This window comes from Myotis daubentonii, chromosome 4 (assembly GCF_963259705.1).
Source record: "Myotis daubentonii chromosome 4, mMyoDau2.1, whole genome shotgun sequence".
Lineage (NCBI taxonomy): Eukaryota > Metazoa > Chordata > Mammalia > Chiroptera > Vespertilionidae > Myotis > Myotis daubentonii.
In genome coordinates this window covers 11,098,931-11,113,768 of record NC_081843.1, presented here as the reverse complement: position 1 = coordinate 11,113,768, position 14,838 = coordinate 11,098,931, and the positions used below count along the sequence as shown (strand labels likewise).

At 52.3% G+C, this 14,838-nt stretch overlaps 1 protein-coding gene across 1 annotated transcript in view; it reads right to left on the bottom strand.

Annotated features, from left to right (window-relative positions):
- SH2B1 (SH2B adaptor protein 1) overlaps window positions 1-6,500 on the bottom strand; it is a 10,612-nt gene extending 4,112 nt beyond the window's left edge. The window contains 5 exon segments of the mRNA XM_059692439.1: window positions 2,657-2,832; window positions 2,919-3,010; window positions 3,251-3,352; window positions 3,847-4,877; window positions 5,220-6,500. Of these exon segments, the coding sequence (XP_059548422.1) occupies window positions 2,657-2,832; window positions 2,919-3,010; window positions 3,251-3,352; window positions 3,847-4,877; window positions 5,220-5,229 (1,411 nt within the window). The 5' untranslated portion in view covers window positions 5,230-6,500.
- Window positions 6,501-14,838: the final 8,338 nt, after the last annotated feature.

The window sequence follows — 14,838 nt, the reverse complement described above, 5'->3', positions numbered from 1 at the left end:
CCTGATGAAAGAAAGACAAGGTCAGAAAGTGCCAAGAATGATTCCAGATTTCTAACATGATCTTAGGTGAGAGATTTGGGCTAGAATAACATTTTTGGAATTTTGTATACACGATCTTTGAAGCCAAGGGAATACAGAATTCTGGAGCGAGAGAAAAAGAGTGAGAAGACCAAGTCCTGAGAACTTCTAACAAAGTTTGAGTAGAGGAGCATGACGTATACTGAGAAGGGCAGATCTCAGAGAGGGGGACACATTTAGGAGAACTGTGTCAGAGAAGCCAAATGAAGACGGTTTCAAGGAAGGAGAGGACAACTCTTTTTTTTTTTTTTTAATATATTTTATTGAGTTTTTACAGAGAGGAAAGGAGAGAGATAGAGAGTTAGAAACATCGATGAGAGAGAAACATCGACCAGCTGCCTCCTGCACACTCCCTACTGGGGATGTGCCCGCAACCAAGGTACATGCCCTTGACCGGAATCGAACCTGGGACCTTTCAGTCCGCAGGCCGACGCTCTATCCACTGAGCCAAACCGGTTTCGGCGAGAGGACAACTCTTGGAAGATGTGGGTTAACAAGGTTTACTTCAAACAATCTGCTACCTCTCCTATGGTAAGGCTGTTATTTAGAACAAAGATAAATCATCTTTGTTCTCATTAATCCTGGAGAACTAAGACCTGATGAGGATGAGCCAATCTGCCATCTTCTTTACTTTTATATCATCCATCGAAGAACTTACTCAAAGATAATATTTATAAACAGTAATGATGAGGCTGAGGGAATAGTCAGGTTTTCCAGATGTCAGTCTCTGAGGAAGCACTCTATAGGCAGCTAATTATTTCCATAATTTGCTCAGTAGTTAGCTAGTACAAAAATAAAGATCCCAGTAAATGCTACCAAAAGCTACTTTTAATTTTAAAATAACTAATGAAAATACTCACTTGACCTGATTTGGGCCAACATGTATTATTCTTCCAGAAGCATCAGGATGAAAATAGATCCAGTCAGATTCTAGAGAACAACATTCCATTTCTTGGATTCCATTTTTAGCCTGAAGTTGGGAAAAAATATTGAGACTAAAGATTAAAAGACAGGAATTTTTTTTCCCTTTCAAATCTAAGAGCAGTGACAGATCAGTAACCCATGAACCAGGAGGTCATGGATAGATTCCCATCAGGGCACATGTCCAGTTACAGGCTCCAGCCCTGGTAGGGGGCATGCAGGAGGCAGCCAATCAATGAGTCTCTCTCATCATTAATGTTTCTATCTGTCTCTCCTTCTCCCTTCCTCTCTGAAATCAATAAAAACATTTTTCTTTAAATGGGGGTCCTGCCCAGGCCCTGGCAAAATAAAAAAGGGGGGGGGGGTCCTTTCTTTGGTCACTAGGACAAAGCCAGCTCTCAGGGGCCTCAAAGATCCTCCTTCTAGGCCCTGGCCGGTTTGGCTCAGTGGATAGAGCATCGGCCTGCGGACCAACAGGTCCCAGGTTTGATTCCGGTCAAGGGCACATGCCTGGGTTGCGGGCTCGGTCCAACGTGCAGGAGGTAGCCAATCAATGATTCCCTCTCATTATTGATGTTTCTGTCTTTCCTCTCTCAAATCAATGAAAAAATATATATATTTTTAAATCCTCCTTCCAGCCCTGATTCTCTTCCTCCTCTGAGCTCCCAAGGCACTTTCTTCTTGCTTGTGCTGCTCAGAGAACACTAAGCACAAACTCTCCATTTTAAAGTCCCGCTTTTTAGATGTCTTGTCTGCTCAGCTAGACTGTGAGCCCATGGAGGGCAAGGAGCTAATTTCAGGCATGCCTGCACCCCGCACCTTGCCCGAGCCTAGCAAAGAGCCAGGCAGGTACGAGGGCATTCCCGAATATCTGCCGAGTGGCAGGCGGGAATGTTGCACACGGTCACCGCTCAGATGAGTCCGAGCACAGTGGCTCAGGCATCACGCTGGCATAGCCCATCTTTATTAGTGACGCTCAGGTGACACTGGGAAAGCCATTTCTCTTCCCGGTGTTAGCTGCCTAAGAACAGAGGGGATTAGAACTGACGGCTTGTAGGGTCTGTTCTAGCTTTAAGATTCTATCATTCAGTTTACTCATCGAACACAGCCTATAGTTATATACTAGGCACTGTGACCCTGAAACTCAGAATGGAGGGTCATGAGGAAAGGGCGTAGTGGAGTCTAGAAAGGTGAGCTGGTATCAGGCAGATTTACAAGTCTCTGTGTTTATGTGTGTGGGTAAGGGTATGCACGTGCTTAGTCAGGCTAAGAAGTACAATTAAAGAAAATGGGTATCGTTGACACATGCACAGAGACACAGAGTCAGAGCAAAACAAAGATGTGTACAAAGTGTTCTGGAAGCTTGGAGACGAGAACCGTATCTGCAGCCAGAGTGGTGGTCTGCACAGGCTTACGGGAAAGGTGACAAGGCTGGGCAGAGAAGGTAGGCTAGGAGTTTCCTCGGAGCTTGTGTGGGGTGGTGAAACTGTGGCTTAGCATGTTCTGGGACTAAAGACAAACATTTGGTGGGTGGGGGTGGGTAGCTGAGAGGCAGGGAAGGGTTTACGCTGGAGAGAGGGAGAGGGCCTGGAGCCCCAAAGCAGGGGGTCTTACACGGCAGGTCTGAGGTTCACAGCTCTCTAAGGCTCTACCTTACCCTGTGACAGGCGGTCGTTGCTCTCGCTGGGTCCCAGCAGTAGATCCTGGCTGGGCAGACTCTCTGAGTGATTCAGGCAGGGCAGTTCCAGGCTGTCTGTGTTCTCTCTTGTAAGAAATGAGGCCCCAGGGGCCAGTGGGAGGGTCATGGGGTGGGGACTGGTAGCAGGGCAGGGCCTGCAGAGACAGGGAAAATGGTGCTGGTAGGAATGTCACCAGGTGAGAGGACAGGCTGCTCCCACCCCAGCCCCTGGTTTCCTCACCCCGGGCTCAGGCATTCTTGGATGTCAGACACCCAGGCCTTCACATGTAGGGCATCAGCTGTCTCCAGGATATACTCTGAGGAGCCTTCCACCTATGGGACAAGAGGAGGTCCATCCGCATTGCAGTTCCTAGGGCCTAAGGCACCCCTAATGAGAACACAAGCATCCTGCCTCTCCCCCCGCTCCCAGAAGGGCTGTAGCTTCAGGGACCTACGCTCAAGGAACCCGACGTGCATGCACCTCCTTCCACCAATGCCCCTTGCTGTTCTGTACTGAATGCTTTCTCCCCAACAGGAGTGCGCCACGGGGGCAGGGGAGCTCACGGCTCCCACCTTAACCACAAATGTGTTCTCCCGATCAGGCATCTCCAGCGCTGTGGTCGCCCGCACATCCGTGATGGTAGAGCAGGGAATGCTGAGCCGAGGCCGAGATGCCTAGGTTGGAAGAGAACAAGATCCAGACCTTTGGTGGGTAAAGACCATCTTTCCCTTCCCTCCAGAGATCCACCTTTCCTTCTACATCCTAAGGGAATTAGGCAAAAAGGAGTAACACTCCTCCTTCAGTCCTGCCCACAGCTCCTAGCTCAGAGTCAGGAGCTAGCTTTAAAAACCAAAGCCTGGCCAGTCTGGCTCAGTGGCTGAGCATCAACCTGTGAACCAGGAGGTCACGGTTGGATCCGGGTCAGGGCACATGCCTCGTTTGTGGGCTCCATCCCCAGTAGGGGGCGTGCAGGAGGCAGCTGATCAATGATTCTCATCATTGATGCTTCTACCTCTCTCTCTCTCTCTCTCTCTCTCTCTCTCTCTGAAATCAATAAAAATATAAAAGTCAAACAAAAAAACAAAGTAAGCCAAGCTATGCATGTGGGCGATGGCCACTTTGGCAGTTCAACCATTCACTCCCAGTCACCCCCTCCTCTGGGTCTCACCTTGGGTGGTACAAAGAACTCCAGGCGACTTCCTCCTCCTCCTTCTCCTTCACTTCGAAGCAGTAAGCGGCACTTCTGCCACTGAGGCTGCCCTCCTCCCCCTGAGGCAGGCCCAGCTGCCCCTCCGCCCCGGCCCACTCCAGCTGGGTCAGGGGCTGCCTCTTCCGCCCCCATGAAGCTCAGCAGCTCTTCCCTCTGCACCATCCCTGCTCCGTCCTTCAAGGTCCCTCCTCCCCGACTGAGTCTCAGCCTCTCAAAACGGTGAGTCCACCTGTCCCCCGGGGATGGTCCATCACTAACCAGCCCCCTGCCAACGGTCCCAGCCCCACCAGAGGAGTTGGAGTTGCTGTTTCCGCCTAACACTGGGGGGCCTGATGAGGTCTCCAGGGGCCCGGCCGGGGAGGGGGGGTCCACGGTCCCCCGCCACTGCAGGATGCCGCGGACCGAACCTCGGACGGAGCGGCCCACTGAACGGAGGGAGAAGCGTTTCTTCAGCTTCGGCTTCGAGGAGGAGGTTGTAGAAGAGGAAGAGACCGAGGAAGGGAGGGGGCCGGCCAGGTCCTCAGATGATCGAGAAGGGCCCAGCACAGCCAGAGGCCCGCCCGCCCTGCAGCTCTCAAGGGACAGGTCGTGTGGCGGGATCTCCACACCGGGACTCAGAGGGGCCGGGACGGGTGGTGAGAGGGAGCCAGAGGCCCGGGCCACCTCGGCTTCGAAATGCTGCAGGAAGAGCTCAGCGAAACGGCGGGAGAAGGCAGCCTCGGCCCCGGGCCCTGCGTATTGGGGGTGGGAGGCCAGGTACAGGCGGAAACGGCGGGCAAAATCCAGGGCAGCGGCCCGGGCATGGGACTCACAGAACTCCCGCCAACTGGGGGGAGGGGGCGGTGGCAAGGGAGGAGGAGAGGGGAAGGCCCCGTCCTCCAGGGAAGGGGCACCATTCATGACGGTCCCCAGGAGGTGCAGAGGGGGAGCCTGTGGGGAGGGGCAGCAAAGAGGGAAGCGGCCAGAAGACACGGGGTGAGCGGCAGCAGCTGCAGGAGAAAGAGAGGCACATACACCGAGTCACCGCTGAGGTGGGACTGCGGGCAGAGCCCCACCCGAGCCAGACTCCCTCCTCTGGCCTAGACTCATCAGAGAGCAACGGGGAAGAGCAGCAACTGCTTCCCTACCCTTTCCAAGACCCTCGCACCCCACAAGCCCCAGCCAGCCAGCCCCCCACCCCGAGGTCTAGCTGCACCCACCCTGCTGCCTTCCCAGCCCACTTTCCCAGGCGTTGGTTCCAGGAGCGATAAAGGGCCGTCTAAAAAGTCATCTCCCTTCTCTACAACAGACCCTCCGATGTGCACCATATGCTTCGCAAGCGCCGTTCTTACCTTTCCCCATGGGAGCCTTAATAACCTCTATAACAGATGCGGACACGGGAGCTCAGAAAGGTTTCAGGGCTCGCTGGACCGACCTCAGCCACAGCCTCTCACTGCCCCAGCTCCAGGAGGAGCTAGGCCTACAGAGCTCAGAGACCCTGCCTCACGTGTCCCCCAGTCCAGCTCTCAGGGAGGGTGCTCACTGAGGAGGGTGGACGGATGATGGATTGAAACAGCAACTGTCTTGGAAGCCGACCCCAGGGCCCAGCGCCCAAGCCCTGTGCGAAGGCCTGCAATGGTCACAGCCCACTTCTTTGCTGCCCCTTCAGTCTGGATCTCAGAGGCAGCAGCACCAGGTGAGGAAAGGCTAGGAGGTCGGGTCAGGGCGAGTCTTTGCTGGTCACAAACTACATAAAACGTAACAGGGAGCGGGGATCCTCGGCCTTTTCACCTCCCTCTTCTCTCACTGGGGAGTGTGCCCTAAAGGCTGGCTAGCCTGCTGGTTAAGGCCATGGCTTATGGGGTCAGACTTGGGATGAAATCCAACCTCTGACACCTATTAGCTGTGTAATCTTGAACAAATTATACGTCCTCTCTGAGCTTCAGTTTTTGTATCTATCGGGAGAATTAAGTGGAACACAAAGTAAGCACAAAATAAAGGACCACCATTATTGCTATCTTTGTGGGTTCCAATCTTCTAAAAGAGAAATTAGAGAAGGAAGAGATTTCCCGAGGTCTTACAACTGGCAAACGGCAGAGCTGGACATGGAATTTAGCGCTCCTCCCCCCTATTATACTGGAAAAATGACTGGCACCAGGACTGGGGTGAAGGTAGCTCGAGGTCTCCCCCAAACCCCAGACTCCTATTGAGCCCCACAGGCTGCACCCCCGCCCCTTCCTCGCCGGCCTAGGCCCTGCACACTCAGGTGCTCCAAGCACAGGGACCATCCCCAACCAACGCGAAGCCAGGAGATGCCGGAGTCATGGAGCACAGGGGCCCGAGCCAAGAGGTGCGGACACAGAAGAGAAACCGATCTCCAGGCAGAGGCCACCTCCGCGCACAGGCCCACCCCACCCTCCGCGCCGCGGGCGGACCCAGCGCCCTCGGGCCCGCTGACCCTGCGGCTCCTGGGCCGGGGACTCAGTTTCTCTTCTGTCCAACAGGACTCAGACCCATCTGCCCGGTGCACCTGCCTCTTGGCTCAGGTCTGATAGTCCCCGAAGGGCGGGCGGCGGAGGGTGCAGGCTCCCCTCCTGGCTCGGACCTCCGGGCCCGCCGCAGCCCGCCGCCCCGACCCTACTCCCCGGACACCCTCTACCCACCCATTCCCCGGGGCCGCCGTCTCCGGGGGGGCACCCCGCCTCCTGCGCTCTCCGCGCCGAGCGCCCCCCTGCCTCGGGGGCCCCCACGCCCGCTCCCACCCGGGGCTTCTCGGAGGCGCCAGCCGGGTCGCGGAGAGGAAAGGAGGACTGGGAGAGGGGGGTTCCGGTTCCGGTCCCACCTGCATCTCGGTCCCCGCGGTTAGCTCCGGCGGCGGCGGCAGCTCCCGCTCCCTGCCCCTCCCCCACCCCGCGGCGGCCTCCCAGCCCGGCTCTGCGCAGGCTCCGGGACCCCTCTCCCGTCACCGGAGGCAGCGACCATAGAGAGGAGCGGGCGGGAAGGGCACCTTCACGCTCACTTCCGCCGTCCTCCCGCCCCGCGCTCCCGGAGGCCGAGGAGGTGCGCTTCCGGCGGCCTCGGGGACGGAGCGGCCGAGGAGGGGCCGCGTCCCCAGCGGGAGTCCGGGGCCGGGGAGGGGAGTCGGCCTCAGAGAAGCCACTGGAGGGGGTGGCGTCGCGAGGCCGCCGACGGCCAGAGTGGTCGCCGGGCCCGGCAGCAGCGAGCCGAGGAGGCGTTTTGACGGGCGCGGCAGCCTAGAGCGCCCGGCCCGGCGGCGGCGGCGGCGCGGATGCCGCCCCGAGGAGCTGGTCCCGGGAAGACGGGGGTGACCTCGGTAAGGCCCCGCGAGGAGGCGGAGCCTGGACCGGCGGCCTTGGCTCCTCGAGGAAACGGCGAGAGGTTGGACGAGGCTCGCTCTCCGACCCGGGAATAAGGCAGGGGCGGGGAGGGAGCCAGGAATAACGCCCGTTTGGGCCGTGTCGGTGGACTTGGGAGGCGGCGGACGCAGTCCGGGGCTCAGGCGAGCCATCAAGGCCGGAGACAGAACCTGAGGAGCGTGAGGGTGCAGAGGATGGCTCACATCGAGCGCAGAGACCTGTCAGTCCGGCTCCTCTGACCGCCCCGACTCCCCGCGCAGTAAGGGAACTGCTTGCTCGAGCGGCTGAAAACCCCGGAGTGGGCTCCGCTTCTTCAGGGCGACCCACCGGAGTCAGAGGCCGAGAGGTGCCGGGAGCCCGTGCGCACCTCCTCCCGGCTCCCGGCTCCCCACGGCCCCAAACGCCGCGTCCTCGCAGCTCAGCGCCTCCAGCAGGAGCATGCCTCTCCCCTGAGGTGCGCCGTGTTTCCAGAACTGACTTTAGCTTTTCGGTCTGGGTTCAGTGCTCATCCTGGAACACGGAGGCAAGGACCCAGGAGCGTGGCGATGGGGAAAAGCCTGAACTCACACACGCACGTTGGTGCGAGGCCGAGGCTGCCTGGCGCCGTTGGGAACATCCACTGTGGCCTGGGCGGCCTTGGTGCCCCCGGCCTGCGCTGTAACCGGACATCAGCGCACAGATAGCCTTTGTTAATGCGTCCACCCATCTTCCCGGTTCAGAGAAAGATATCGATGGAAAAGAGTTTAGTTCTGTGGTCGCCTTCTTCCTCCGTGGAACCGGACACTCACCTTCTCTGTAGTTGGCCCGTCACTGTCTAGGACAGGGATCGTGGGGGAATGCAAGGACAGCAAGGGGCTGGTGATGAGGTTAAGTTTGGAAATGTGTCCACGCTGTCCAGTAAAACGTTCTGCAATGAGAGAAATGTCCTATGTTGGCACTGTCCAATGTGGTAACCACCAGCTGCATGTGGCTAGTGTGACTAAGTGTGTAGACCGTGGGAGTGGCACCAGGTGTCGGACCAGTGGGGTTAGAGTTAGACCAAACCCGGGTTCAGCAACCTTGGTCCTTGGGTTCTGGCTAGGTAAGAATTCAGAGCCAAGATAACATTTGTTTGGTAAATCAAGTAAGTGTGGAAGAAGTAATTACTAGAAATGGGCTTAGGAAACAAGTCATGAAGGTAAAGGGAGGGCCCTTGGAGCTTGGGAGTGAGGAAGCCAATAGGGGTGAAAGGGGGAGGGGTTGGGGAGGGGGGTAGGCAGGGCTAGCAGAGCCCACTGGGTCCCCTTCCTGAGGGTTTTAAGGGTGGTCCCAGGAGAAGATCTCAATAGAATAATCAGCTGCTTTCCAGGTGTGTCCTTTCAGGGTTGTGATTTCCACTGATTGATTGGCCGGCACCAGGAGAGGGGGGGTCACTATTCAGCACAACTGGTCCTGACATCAGCCTGGCTGGTTTTGTTGTTTCTCTGGGCCTGGAGCTGAAACATAACTCAGGCATAGATATTATCTCTAGAGAGGAAAGGTTAGGGGTCCAAACCCCATGGCGAGAGATATGCTAGGGGAGGAAAGGTCATCGGGGGAGCAGGGTCCCACCCTTTAATGGATTGTCTGTTGTTAGGCACCTGGGCTTTACACCCTGGTGACCTGCACCTGGCCCATTGCCCTTGCTCTGCTCATGTCTGTTTAACGGCCTGTCACAAAGAGCATGTGGCTAGTGACTACTGTATTAGTCCAGGAGGTGTCTGGCCAACCAAGTGGAGCTCTTCAGCAGAGATGGATCAATGGTCTGAACTGCACAAAGCAGTTTAGTGGTGATCAGACATGACAGTGGTTGAAACCATGGATATGAATGACATTGTCCAGGTAATATATGTAGAAAGAGGAGGGCCAGAGCCTAATTCGGGGAACGAGACAAAGAAAGAGGAGTAAAAAAAATTGCAGAGATGATGTCTTCTTCCCAGAAGCAGACCCTGAGATGAGGATTTGTGTGCAAGTTATTTAAAACGTGCTACAAGAAGAAACCAGTAAGGGAGCGGGGAAAGCAGGAGAGAAAACCAGGCAGCTTTACCACGGGGGAGCTCTGGATGTTAAGTTATGCCTCAGATTTGTCAGGAAATGAGGGAACTGGGCCTTACATATACCAACATCCCTTAGCTGTTGACCAAGGGTTGCCCCAGGAGATGTCAATTCCAAGGCCAAGCCTCCAACATTCCTCAAACGAAAAACAAAAACAGAAAAGAAAGAAAAACCACCTGGAAGTTCTATTAGAAACCACACACCAAAGACCAGGGGGTGTGGGAGTATAGAGTGTATATGGGGGGGGGGGAGGGCAAAAACAAATGATAAACAGAGATCCATAATGCTGCTATTGTCTTCTATAATGACTACCATTGCTCAGTGACCTTGGTGAGAATAATGTGAGGGACATGGTGGAAGCAGAAGCCAAATGGTAGAGGATTGAAGAACAAATGGAAGGTGAGTAAGTGGGAGGAGGGATGTGGAGAACTATCTCACAGTTTGACCAAAAGGAAGGAAAGAGATGGTGGGCTGTAGTTTGAAAGGGAAGAAAAGATCTGCCTGTGTATATCCCGAGGAAGACCTAATTATGTCAAAAGTCTAAGGAGAAAGGAGCCAGTAGAAAGGATGGTAATTGAAGGAATGAGTTTTGGGGAAGGTGGGAAGGATGGATCCAGGGCCCAGGTTAAGCCAAGATATTGATAAGGAAGTGAGAAACATGTCTTCCTCAGTAAGAGGGCATTTACTTCTCAGGATGCTTTCAGCCACAGTGGAAACTCCAATTTAAGGCTGATTGAACATAAAAAGAGGGGGAGTTTGTTGGTTCACAAATTTGAAAAATCAAAGAATGACTTCAGGCATGCTTAGAGCCAAAAGCTCAATGTCCATTTGAACTTGGTCTCTTTCTCTTCGTTCTGCTTTTTTTCTGGACGATCTTCATTCTCAGGCAGGTTGTACCCTCAGAGATAGCAATGTGGCTGCCTGCAGCTGCAAGCTTCCCGGAGTAACAACCTGAGCGGAAAATGATCCTGGCTTTCCCAACAGCTCCAACAAACGCAGTCGGGTTGAATTTCATCAGCTCAGCTTGGGTCACCCAATAAACATCTGTTGTATAATAAAGAATTTGTCTGATCTTTGTCCCATGTTCCTGGCACTGAGGATTAAAAGTACTTGGTAATTCCAGAGTGATAGAAGTGTCTGTTATTCATGAGCCCTTAAGTAACTCACGGCAAGCCCCTAAATATCTTCAGGATGGGGGCTGGTCACCACAAAGACCAACGTTGTGATAAGAGGGTTGGGATTTTGAGCCAGCTCAGCATCCAAGAGGGCAGGGAGGGGGCCTGGAGATTGTGTTCAGTCACATGGGAATGATTTAATCAATCATGCCTAAATAATGAAGCCCCAATAACTACTCTGGACAGTGAAGCCCAACCAGTTCTTCCTGGTTGGTGAATGCATTGATGTTCCAGGAGGACGATATGTTGATTCCATGGGGAGAGTGGATGGATGCTCTGTATTTGGACCCTCCTAGACCTCACCCTATGTGTCTCTTCATCTGGCTGTTCCTGACTTGTATCCTTGATTATGAAACTGTAAGCATGAACCATAGTGCTTTCCTGCATTCTGAGTTGTCCTTGCAAATTATCAAACAGGGAGTGGGGGTCATGGGAAACGCCCACATCTGTAGCCAGTTGGTCAGAAGTGCAGGTGGCTGGGGGACTCCACTTGCAGCTGGCATTTGAAGTGGGGGCAGTCTTGTCAAGGACTGAGCCCTTAACTCGTGTCTATGCTAACTTTGGGCAGTTAGTGCCGGAACTGAACTTGGTTAGTACGCCAGTTGGGGTAGAAACAGAATACTAACCCTGAACCAATACTTGCAACCAGGAGGGATAGAGTATGCTAATTTGTAAACTGGATCGTGGACCCATCTGAGATTGGAGTGGGCTGAGCATGGCAGAAGGTGGTGCTTTAAAGGAAAAACAGGGTCTGACTGAGGGAAGGGGTTGCTTGTGGGATTCTTCTGGAGGTCATCCTGACCCTCCCTCACCCCAAGAGAAGGGGCTTTCTGGAATTTTGTCTTCTTTCCTGGATGTCACAATCAGCCTTGGTGCTTTGGCCTAGACCTCCTGGCCCTCCAAGTCATACTCGGTTCTGTCAGGGCAGTTTGACAGCCCAAAACCCCGGCTTTACTTCGGCTCTGCCTCTGAACGACACACCATCTCCCTCACTGCTGTCCATCTTCTTCCCTCCGGTTCCAGGCTTCAAAGCCTGTCCCCCTCCAGGAAGCCAGGTGTGGCCGAACCACCTGGGCCACCTCTCAAGTGCCTTTTACTTGGCAGCTTTTGGGTGACATTCACTAAGTGTTTTCAATTAGAATGTCTCCAGTCACATCTGAGTGACACGGGTATGATCAAAGTTCTGTGTTGGGAAGGGCATTCAGGTCCAGCATGGCCTGGGGCTTGGGGGCTGGAAGCAGAGAGGAGACTGTTGCAGTGTCTGGGAGAGCTGATGCGGACCTGGCCAGGGTAGTGCAGCGGGGTTATACCGAGAAGAATGTCCAGAGAGATCTCTGAGGAAGCACTGCCAGGCTGGCTGGTGGGGAGAAGAGTGAAGGATGGCCTTGAGCTTCCAAAAAGTCTGTTCAGTGACTCTGAGGACAAAGCTCTGGGTCCTGGTCCTCAATTTCCCATTAAGTTGCTGGCCAGCCCAGTACTCATTTCAATTACAACCTCCTTTTAGAAGTCAGGGTTACAATAAAGCTAAGAAACCATACGGTTTAACCTTGCCACTCCATCCCCATTTTATAGATAACAGAGGCTCCAAAAGTTAGTAACTCATCTTTATTTTATTTTATTAAATATATTTTTATTGATTTCAGAGAGGAAGGAAGAAATAGAAACATCAATGATGAATCAGAAACACCAATCAGAAAGGATATATGCACCCCTATGTTCATAGCAGCACAATTCACCATAGCTAAGATCTGGAAGCAGCCTAAGTGCCCATCAGTAGATGAATGGATTAGAAAACTGTGGTACATCTACACGATGGAATACTATGCTGCTGTAAAAAGGAAGGAACTCTTACCATTTGCAACGTCATGGATGGAACTGGAGAGCATTATGCTAAGTGAAATAAGCCAGTCAATAAAGGAAAAATACCACATGATCTCACTCATTCATGGACAATAGAGACCATTATAAACTTTTGAACAATAATAGATACAGAGGCAGAGCTGCCTCAAACAGATTGTCAAACTGCAGCGGGAAGGCCGGGGAGGGTTGGGGGGCAGGAGGTAGGGGGGTAAGAGATCAACTAAAGGACTTGTATGCATGCATATAAGCATAACCAATGGACATAAGACACTGGGTGATAGGGGAGGCTAGGGGACTGTCTAGGGCGGGGGGATAAAATGGATACATATGTAATACCCTTTGTAATACTTTAAGCAATAAAAAAAAAAAAAAAAAAAAAAAAAAAAAAAGAAACATCCAAAAAAAAAAAAAAAAAAAAAAAAAAAAAAAAAAAAGAAACATCAATGATGAGAGAGAATCATTGATCGGCTGCCTCCTGCATGTCCCCTACTGGGGATCGAGCCCACAACCTGGGCATGTGCCCTTGACTGGAATCGAACCTGGGACCCTTCAGTCTGCAGGTTGACGCTCTATCCACTGAGCCAAACTAGCTAGGGCGACTCATCTTTATTTTTAAAATGAATGTGAATACAAAATTTGCTTTCTATTGAAAACATCAGAAAACTTAACAAGCCCAATACAAATGCTCAACTGATACGATTCAACACATAATTCCTTCAACAAATACTTCTTCACCTGTTAGGCACTGTACTTAAAAGTAAAAAATAAGTTCTTATTTCATGAGCTGGTGAGACAGAAAAAACAACAACAACCAAGCAAACTTTATAATTTTGAATATTTAGGTGCAATGACGAAAATCAAAGGGGACAATTGATAACAGGATGACCTGGCGTTACTTTAGATACAAGAGGTGAGACCTGAATGAGGAGAAAGAACAAGCCATGGGGAAAGCTACAGGAAAAACATCAAAGCCCTTGCCATTTTGGCTCAGTGTGGCTGGGAGGGAGGGAGAGGAAACTCCTACTAGATGGGTCAAAGAGGTAGGCAGGGGCCAGATCATGCAGGAGTTTGGATTCTTTAATAACAGCTTTATTGTGATAAAATTTACCTGCCTACAGTTCATCCATTTCAAGTAAGAGTTTGGTTTTTATACTAAGTGTCATAAGGAGTCATTGAAGGGGGATTAATTTTTCACCCATATTTTAAAGACTGATGTGGCTGCTGAGTGGAGGATGGATTTGACAGGTATTGAGAATAAGAGTAGAAGCCGATGCCCGACCGGCGTGGCTCAGTGGACACCTATGAACCAGGAAGTCACGGTTCAATTCCCCATCAGGGCACATGCCTAGGTTGTGGGCTGGATCCCCATTGGGGGGGGCTTGTGGGAGGCAGCCAACCAATGAGTCCCTCTCATCGTTATGTTTCTAACTCTCCCTCTCCCTTCCTCTCTAAAATCAATAAAAATTATTATTATTTTTAAAGAGTAGAAGCTGAGAGGCCCATTGGAGAACCTATAAGGTGACCTAGATGAGAGATGATCCCATATTGAACCAGTGTCCACAGTTGAGCTAGGAAGACGTGGTCACATTCAGGATATATTTTGGAGCAAGAACCAGCAGGACTGGGTACTGGGTTAGGTGTGGAGTGAGGGGAAGGGTGAGTGGTGATGCTGCTTATTAGATGTGGGAGGACAGTGTGGGAGAGAACTGAGAACCTGTTTTAGATGTGTTAAGTCTGGGGCACCACATAGAGGCACCCTTCAGTTTGGAAGGCTCATTAATTCAAAGCAAACATTCTCAGAGGACTGCAGTGGCCAGGCACAGAGGATATGGAGATAAAGGAAGCCCAGTCCTGGCCTACTCAAGTCACTGTCTCGCACGAGTGAAACCAAGAAGTATGTCTCAGGGGACAAGCACTATAATCTGTTAGTATTTGGTTGCAAATAACAGACAACTCTGACACAGTCTGGGTTAAACGATAAGAACATTGTCATTATATACCACAAGGAGTCCAGCCTTCTAAGATCCTCTTTACTTCGCTCTCTTCTGGATTTTGGCTGCATTATTGCCTGGGAACAAAATGGGCACAGGAGTTCTAGGCTCCCCATCCAGACAAGGACCACTCAGAATCAGAAGAAGGTCTATTTCTTTGGGGTTTCCTTCTTAAGAATAAGGAATCCCCCATAAGCAGACCTTTTACTAATCATTGGCCCCATAGGAGTAGCAACCAACCCTAAACAAACTGCCTGGCCAGGAGAATAGGACCATGAGAGTGGACCAGACCTGTCAGGGTTTATCCCTGGAACAGGAGAAGGGCCACTCTGAACAAAATCAGAGCCCTGCCTACAGGAAGATGGAAAATGGTTATTAGCAGGAACTCAAAGTGTCTCCCACATAGCAGAATGAATGGACTCAGAGTCACTGAACAGACTTTTTGGAAGCTCAAGGCCATCCTTCACTCTTCTCCCCACCAGCCAGCCTGGCAGT